This window comes from Nicotiana tabacum, chromosome 22, assembly GCF_000715075.1.
Source record: "Nicotiana tabacum cultivar K326 chromosome 22, ASM71507v2, whole genome shotgun sequence".
Lineage (NCBI taxonomy): Eukaryota > Viridiplantae > Streptophyta > Magnoliopsida > Solanales > Solanaceae > Nicotiana > Nicotiana tabacum.
Genome location: NC_134101.1, coordinates 94,303,235 through 94,311,740, shown reverse-complemented (window position 1 = coordinate 94,311,740; position 8,506 = coordinate 94,303,235). Strand labels below are relative to the sequence as shown.

Genomic DNA, 8,506 nt, shown 5'->3' with positions numbered 1-8,506 from the left:
ATATAGAACGACCCGGTATCTGAATTTAATACCCAACAACTTGAATTAATAATAAAGGTGTAATTCCTTCTTTAAAATGCTAATTAGATTTGCTTCTTGATGTATGAGATGTAATTTTTATACAATAACATACCTAATGAGATCCGACAGTATGGTCTGGGAAAGATATGTAATTTTTATATTTGCAAATAAAAAATACCTAATAAATTGCCCAAATAAACTAAAAAAGATGAACCAAACAAACGTTCTGATCAAACTCTATATTAGTTATTACAAGGTACATTAAAGGAAATTGTGGCACCTGCCACCTTCAAATCTTAAATCCGCCTCTACTCAAGCAACATCATACTGGTTTAGAATTCGATTCTACGGGCTAACCCCTCCCCCCCCCCTTTTTTTTTTTCTCGTACCCTCTAAAAAAAATCCGCATTGAGGATTGTCCGAACCAACCTAAGATAGGGCCGGCTCTGACGAGTGCCATCCCTTTTGAACACATAAATAAGCAAAATTTGTATCTCAACCTATTACAAGCAGTTGAAAGAATCTAATTAAAGTATACAATAAAATGTAATGGCCAAGCACATGAAGGTGATATTTCAGCTCAAATTAAACTGCTTCACAATAAAGTCCTTTATTTTTCTTTTTCCTTTTTGGAATCAGAAAATGATAAGGAATCAAAGGCCCAGTCCTTCGGAAGTCCAAGTTAGGTGGTATTGGCACAACTTTCACAATGTTTTTCAGTCAATAGTTTTCATGGAAAGGAAGAAATTGGCAGTCTCAAACAGTTTCTGCCAAAGTAGAGCATAAATAAAGTGGTCACAAATAAGTATACATAAGATACACAACATTCACAAAGCCTAGAAACCAAGGGAGGTACACTGCTTCTTAGCGTGTTCTGGTATCAGTTTGTTTAAGAGCTCTGCAGACGCTCCTTTCAGCTCTGCAAATTAAATTTCACAAAATTAGGCAATGAAGAAAAGTTCAATTCCTAAAAGCACTGGGAAGGAATGATTAAACCTTGAGGCCTGAAGTTGAAAAGAGGTGGCAATGACCGACCATTAGGAAGACGAGCCTTAGGGTCACGGAGTTCATCAAAGAAAGTGTGAGTGCAAGCCTCCAACTGCAAATGGGAATCAAATATATCACTAAAACGCATAATAGACATTTTCTTGTATGCCACACAACAAGCACAGGGACTAAAACCCCCAATAATAACACAAAATGCCACGGAATTAGGTAATTCCCTCTTGAACTGACTTCATAAATAACACAATTTATTTTGTACAGCATTAAGTAGATATAGTTACATAATATCAATGATACAACGAGATCTTTTGGATAATATAACAAGGGCAGAGTTCATATCAGCCGCAAATGGGCTTTAACACAATTCATATCTGTCTGACGCATCTATATTTGCAGCTGAGATATTTGAGGGGAAAAAGTTTTACACTCACCGCTGTGGACCTCAAATTTGGAGAATACTGGAGAAGCCTTGACACAAGATCCACGGCTTCGGGAGGCATCCGCTTATGAAAAATCTGAGCACAAGAACATGGCAATGAGTATAATGGTGTGCATGCAATGCATCAGTGCGTTCTGTATGTAGAAACAGGGACCATGAACCTTACTTTGTGCCAAGGGTGAGCTTTGATTTGTGGGAATTTAAACTCGGTGTAATTTGGATTCATACACTTGATTTCCTCCCGAGTTGGTGTTCCAAGAACCTAAACCATACAAGATTTAGTACAATTGCTTCAGCAGTTGGAAGATCACAAAATTAAGTTCATTATTGCTAAAGTGAAGATACCTTGATTATTTCAACAAGCTGATCAACTCCACTCTCACCGGGAAAGAGGGGCTGTGGACATTGCAACGGGAAAAGGATAAGAAAGATATCACGAATTATGACACTGTTCCTCTGTGTAAAATTAAATAACTCAATTCTGATAGAATAAGACCTGCCCAAGAAGGAGTTCAGCAAGGACGCAACCCACAGACCAGATGTCGATTGCAAACGTGTATTCAGTTGCTCCAAAAATAAGTTCAGGCGCACGATAGTACCGCGAACAAATATATGAAATATTTGGCTCGCCTTTGACCTGAAGGATTGTAGACAACTTTAGACAGCTATTAAAGAGGAACATGAAGATTAAAATAAACACAAGATAAGATTGAGCTGAAATCTTCCCATCCCCCTACATGCATAGGAAAAAAATGTAATGGAGAAAAGAATTGAAGTGTCAGCCTCTAGGGAAACTGATCAAGTCCAACTTGATTGATTGACACTAAAGAAAAACAGTTTCTTTTCTGGTAAATCCCCCTCTCTATATTTTACAATGTTGAAGTTTACTTGTTTATTACTTGGTTGACAGACAAAACTCAAAGGGGCAGATCATGTTCATGAAATAAACTCTTCAAAGAATAAGGACTATTTCAACCATAAATACTTAGCCTCAGAAAATAGAACAGTGCAAAAGCACCTGTAGAACTCTAGCAACTATACTAAGTGTAACCATCATGATAGCAGAACCAAAATCACTTATCGCAAAAAATGGGGTACAACCACAATCATTCCTGGTTTACAGGACAAATCACTTATATTGAGGAGTCCTCTTCTGCATGAAATAGAGGAAGTGATAAAAATGACATTGCTAACAACTTCTAAGTTGAAAAACTGATGTAGGTCAACCACAGAATAGATAAATAAATTCTTCATAATTGCAGTTAGTCAACTATCGAGTATAGGCACAAGCTTTATATTACAAGTTACAATTACCAGAACTTTTGCACTCCCAAAATCGCAGAGCTTAAGCTGGTGTGTGTGGGGGTTGACCTGCCACAGCAAACTGCAATAGTCAATATCATAAACCTTTAATACGCAGACTCTAAAGCTTCAAATACAGACCAGTAAATTCTGAGGCTTGATGTCCCTGTGGCAGACTCCTATCCCGTGTATGTAAGCCAAAGCTCTGAAAATCTGAAGAAGTGTATTGTCAATAAAAAATAATTTGCAACAAATATCCTCAAGTGTAACAAAGAAGCTCACCAACAGTCATAAGCTGCAACAAATTTAAAAAATAAAACAAAATAAGCCGTAACAAGTATTCAGAATTAGTGTTGCTATAGCACATGAATCTGCCTTCTATTTAAAATGGAAAACCTGATATGTATAGAGCTTGACATAAATCATAGGCATCCTTTGGTTTGCTTTGCTGTAATGTCTCAATACACGGTATACAGTCTCAGGTACATATTCAAGAACCAAATTTAGATAAAGCTCATCCTTTTCTGTGGTTGAAAAGAAGCAATGCCTCAGTGAAACAACATTAGGATGATCAAGAAGGCGTATTGTTTGCAATTCCCGATTCTTGTATCTCTTATCCTGTAAAACCTTTTTTATTGCCACAGTTTCTCCAGTTTCAAGACATTTGGCCTGCAAAAATACACACAGTTTCCAAATCAATAACAAACTTTTAGATGAATCTGGATAAAAACAAAATAGTATGACTGTGCTACATGTTTTCCAACCCTTTGCGTACAATATGCCTTAATTAACAGTGGTAAACATCTGTAAAATATAAACAGTTTGTACCTGGAACACAATTCCAAAGGAACCCTGTCCAACGACACGCTCGGCCATGTAACTAATGGTCTGAATGCCAAAAGAGAATAAATTAGTTAATGAAAGCTTTTAAAACTTAGAGAAAAATGCATAAAGGAAACGTGGAAGATAATTAGAAAAGTACGTTGACACAACATAGCTGGGTAGGTTGCACAGAGATGGTAATTATGAGCGTTGAGTGGGTTTGTGCCACAGCCACCCACAGATTTCCTGTATTCCCTAGTATAAGTTATCCTCTAAGAAGTATTTATCTAGACTTAAGTGTTCAACAGGCTCTCCCTAAAATATTTGTGCCCTTCATACCAGAAAATTGACTGATTTATGCCGCCATTGAACTGACCAATTTTGTTTCAGTATATTTAACCCACTTGCGCAGTTCCCATTCCCCAGAACAGTGAAAAGAAAATTGTTAGATATAAATAACCACACAGGATATTAAAAAACTGAAGAAACGGAAGGAAGATATCTCTATTGCACATCACTTACTATCCGAAACGTCATCGGAACTTTACAAGCACACTATTAACATACCTAACCAGCTACTAATTTTTTTCATTGTTCAGATAAACATATGCCACTTGTTTTTTACGGTGGTGTTTGAACCAACTTGCATGCTCCTCAACTGTTCTATCGGGTAACTGCTACCTCCCACCATCCTAGTTACCGAGTAACTCTGTCCACTAAGTCTTAGGCCGATGGAACAAATAATCTAGTGCTTTACATCCGCTGGGATTTGAACCAGAGCCCTCATGATTTTTCTCACTTCATTGACTACTTGGTCACACCCTGGGGTGCATAACCATATGCTACTAAATAAATAAAAAAATGGCGTCTTTCAAAATTGACTACTTGCCCCTCTGATAGAGGTGTTCTAGAAATGTCTGCAATTAAGTAAATAGATCTATGGATGAATGAATCTGATCGCCTTGGAAAATGGATATATTTTGTACTATATATTTCATCACCACTGTGGAAAAGTGTTAGGTATGAATATGTAAGATACATGTGACTTGATTGTTGCAAGATCGAACTTTACTTTCCAATATTTTAGCCAATTAAAAAACGGAAACTTTTACAAAGAGAATTATTAGTTGAATCTATAGATCAATTCCAATTTTAACTTTGATCTTACTTACTGAGTTCCTAAGACAAAAAGAATCTGATGCAAAGAGATTTAATTCCTTTCTCAACAATTCATCCTGTTAATTTGAAGTACTCGTGAAATAAATATTAAATCCGTTACAAGATATTAGTCATGTATCACCCAATTGACAAGTGTAACAAAATAGTTAAGAGCTTGAACCCAATTGTTGAAAACTGAGATAAAAAGTTCTTACCTGCTTAGGCTCGCCATTTTTCCCCCCAATAGTTGTTACAATGATGTGGCCTTTTTCTGTTCCATTTCCATCCACTACAGCTGCTTCCATTTCCTATCACAAGTGAAACTGGAAAAGATAAACCAAGGGTAACACGGAAAAATGTTCAGATGAACGGACCAGAATATGTAGTCCTTTTCCCAGAGCCAACCTTTTCTACTTTATCATCTCTGATCTTCATTTCATTTATTTCTTCAGGAAGTTTATCGACAAGCATGGCATCAGTTTGAGGTTTTCCACCTGCTGAAGGAATTATACCACCAGAAGCCATATCAGGAGCCTCACTACCTTGCTTATAGTATTGATCAATGGGCACAACTCGACTGACAGATCTTCAGCATCCAAACACCTGGGACGCAAAGATATCCAAAAATTAGAAAAGATACATATCATACTATAGCTATGTTCAAGGTTGTGTCATACTTCTGGACCAAGAAATGGCATACAACTTCGTGCAACGTTGACATGAAATGAACAGAATACAGCCATAGCTGCTTGTGTTCTGCTGAGCAAGAACATACTTAGTAAGCATTATACAAATGGCACTGCTGGCTTAGGTTATTTAATGTAATTAACTAAATTTGTTAAGTTATGACTTGTGTATTAAGAATTTACAATATCATTATAGAGAAGTCTATGCAAAAGAAACTTGACAAAGAGGACTTCAGTGCCACTACTTGCAAAGGTAAAGCAGAATTCATTACTATATAAAGTTTCGCAGTTTTTCCCTCGGTAACATAAGATTTTTTCTAGAACTTGAGAGGATCCCAATATAATTCAACAAACAAATTGCAGAAAACAATTGCTGATGCTATAACTAGTTCACTTCCACTTCTTGAATTTCCCTACGAACATCCCGCCCTTGACACTCTTAAACTTGCCATGCTTTCGATGATTGAATTTCCATGCTTTCCATGCTTAAACTTGACACTATGACCATAATGACCTTGACAAGGAAAACCTCCGTGTCACGGCTTGCAAAGGTAAAGCAAAATTCAATATTATCTAAAGTTTTACAGTTCATCCCTCGATTGAACACTTGACACCAGGAACAATATGGAGATTTCATATGCTCCAATATTATCTAGGATCAACCACAAAATTCATGCAATGTTTACTTCTTGATTTACATCCTGTTCCTTGGATCTCCTTTTTAGTTTTGAAAGGCATGCTTTAATGCTTGTATCTTTCCAACTGTCAACTATTGTCTGTATCACCCTTGTTCTGATAAAGCACCCAAATAAACGCCACCAAAACTTGGCTCTATTGAAACACATTAAATTTCATAATATCCCTGCCATTCCTAAGTGTAAGAGCCCTCTCTTTCTTTAGCACGATTTTGCTGTAAGTTTTTGGCAGTGTCTTGACGATCATCAAGATACCACTGAAAAATTCCAGAAATATTATGCTAAAGTCGCTCCACGACTACACCTCCAGTAATAGCACAAGAACTGAACTTGCGAAAGCTGTAAAATCATAAAATAGGTCAAACTGAGCTGAGCAAAATGCAAATATAGCACTTTTAATGGATATATCAGTAAATATTCTCTGCATTTTAGCTACTTATCATTTTCTGTAGTTCTAGTCAAAACGCAAAAAGGAAAAAAAACGCAAATTCTCAAAAAAACAAAAAAAGTAAATCGAAAACACGTACTTACAGATAATGAACAGCTCACACATTGAAAAGTGCAAATCTTGTGATCAGAAAAGCGTCAAAATACAACACTCTTAATGGATATATCAGTAAAAACAATCGATATTTTCAGCTACTTATCATTTTCTGTAGTTCTAATCAAAATGTAGAAACAAAACGTTCATAAGAATACGCAAATTCTCGAGAAAACGAAAAACAGAAAATCGCAAACACGTACCTGCAGCTAATGAACAGCATACATTTAGCGAAAAGCGCAAGGCAAAGCTTGTGACCAGAAAAGCGTTAAATAATCGCGATCGGAACAAACGGCGAAGAGATGAAACCCTAGAATACAAATTTGTAAAGTTGCAAACTGTGAGTTTAGCTCAAGTTTCAAGGACTTTTTGATACAGAAACTTTGACTCTGTTGAGAGACTGGAGAAATTCTGAGGGAGCAGAGCGGACGCCAACGAGTTTTATGAATTTTAGTTGATTGGAGTTTGTTGAGTTACGTAACATGACTTGGAGCACATGTGGCGTTATCTGGTTGGCTCATTTGACTTACGGCATTATGTTGACTGTATTAATGACTACTACTAGTTGTGAAGCCAAGAGAAGGACCAGTTCTGTGCGGTGGTATCTACCTTCTGAGTAATACGTAAAGTACACGCTTTTGGATTACAGATTAGACCTTTCTTTATATCAAATCAAAATTAAAATTAGTAATTATTCTGTTTTATAGTATGTGTATTAGTTGACTGAACATAATATTTAAGAATATGAAAAAGACTTACCAAATTAAAATGTTGGAATTGAAAACTTAGTATATATCGACTGGAGTTTGTGAGTTACGTACTAGGATTTGAAGCACACCCCGCATTGTCTGGTTGGATGGTTGAGATTTACTGCAGTTGTTGACACTACTAATAACTCTAGTTGTGAAGCAAAGAAGGACAAGTGCTTTGCGATGCTCTGCTGCATTCCAAGTTTCCAACATAAGATTCAGCATCCAAATTAGTTTTATCCACGTGGCTAGGAAAAGAATTTAGATAAATGTTTATTAAGTTTAGTACAGAGAAAAAATAAGTCGCGATTTTAGGGTGTATTTAGTACGAAGGAAAATATTTTCTAATTTTTTCATGTTTGACTGACTTTAATGTTTTGAAAAATATTTTTCACGTAAACTTATTTTTCTCCAATTAGAGAAAAATATTTCCCTATAAGAAGATGCAAAATATTTTTTCAAACTCTTTTTTAATCTTCTCCACTCCACCACCATCCCACCCCTACCCCTCTCATTTCCAACCCCCCCCCCCCCCCCCGCTCCCACGCCTATCCCCCACCGCCCCTCTTGCCACTCACCCTCTTACATTCATCCTGTAGTGTTTGTCTAAATTATATACTCAAAAAAGTAATCTACTCACTAATCAAATACTAGAAGATATTTTTCGGAAAAAAATTTCCATTCACCAACCACATATGAAAAAATAAGTGATAAAACTATTCATTTTACGTGAAAATATTTTCAAGATTTTTCTTCCTACCAAACACACCCTTAACTCAGACTAATAATCTAGAGTTAGCACTAAAAGATCTACACATTATGTGTATACGTTCATATCTCATCGTCCCATTCCGTTTCTCTTATCTTTAACTTAAATAAGGGGTTTTAGCCAATATCATCCTTATAGTATTAACTCAACTCTCGTTTCACCCTTATTGTATTTTACTTAATTGAAAACATCCTTTAAGTTATTCAAACTTAATAAATGTTTCTTTTGTTAATTTCTCCATCCATTTGTAATGGGGCCTTCTCTATGCTTCGTTTAGGGGAAAAAATTCCAAACTCATCAAAGAACAAAGTAAAAAAAA

General features: G+C 36.2%; 1 protein-coding gene across 4 annotated transcripts; it reads right to left on the bottom strand.

Annotated features, from left to right (window-relative positions):
• Positions 1–594: 594 nt before the first annotated feature.
• LOC107769930 (shaggy-related protein kinase epsilon) lies at positions 595–7,114 on the bottom strand. 4 transcript variants are annotated; one of them, XM_075243482.1, is made up of 14 exons: positions 6,873–7,105; positions 5,706–6,467; positions 5,153–5,350; positions 4,963–5,055; positions 3,596–3,655; positions 3,164–3,436; positions 2,909–2,980; positions 2,780–2,836; positions 1,962–2,102; positions 1,811–1,861; positions 1,632–1,727; positions 1,458–1,541; positions 1,018–1,120; positions 595–940 (listed from the first exon to the last, which is right to left on the bottom strand). In XM_075243482.1, exons 3-14 carry the CDS (start codon positions 5,270–5,272, stop codon positions 858–860), a joined length of 1,233 nt encoding a protein of 410 aa, XP_075099583.1. In that variant the 5' UTR covers positions 5,273–5,350; positions 5,706–6,467; positions 6,873–7,105; the 3' UTR covers positions 595–857. The 4 variants fall into 4 exon arrangements, with proteins under 4 accessions (XP_075099583.1, XP_075099582.1, XP_016444671.1 ...); XM_075243481.1 differs by having other exon boundaries at positions 6,120–6,467; XM_016589185.2 differs by lacking the exon at positions 5,706–6,467 and having other exon boundaries at positions 6,873–7,114.
• Positions 7,115–8,506: the final 1,392 nt, after the last annotated feature.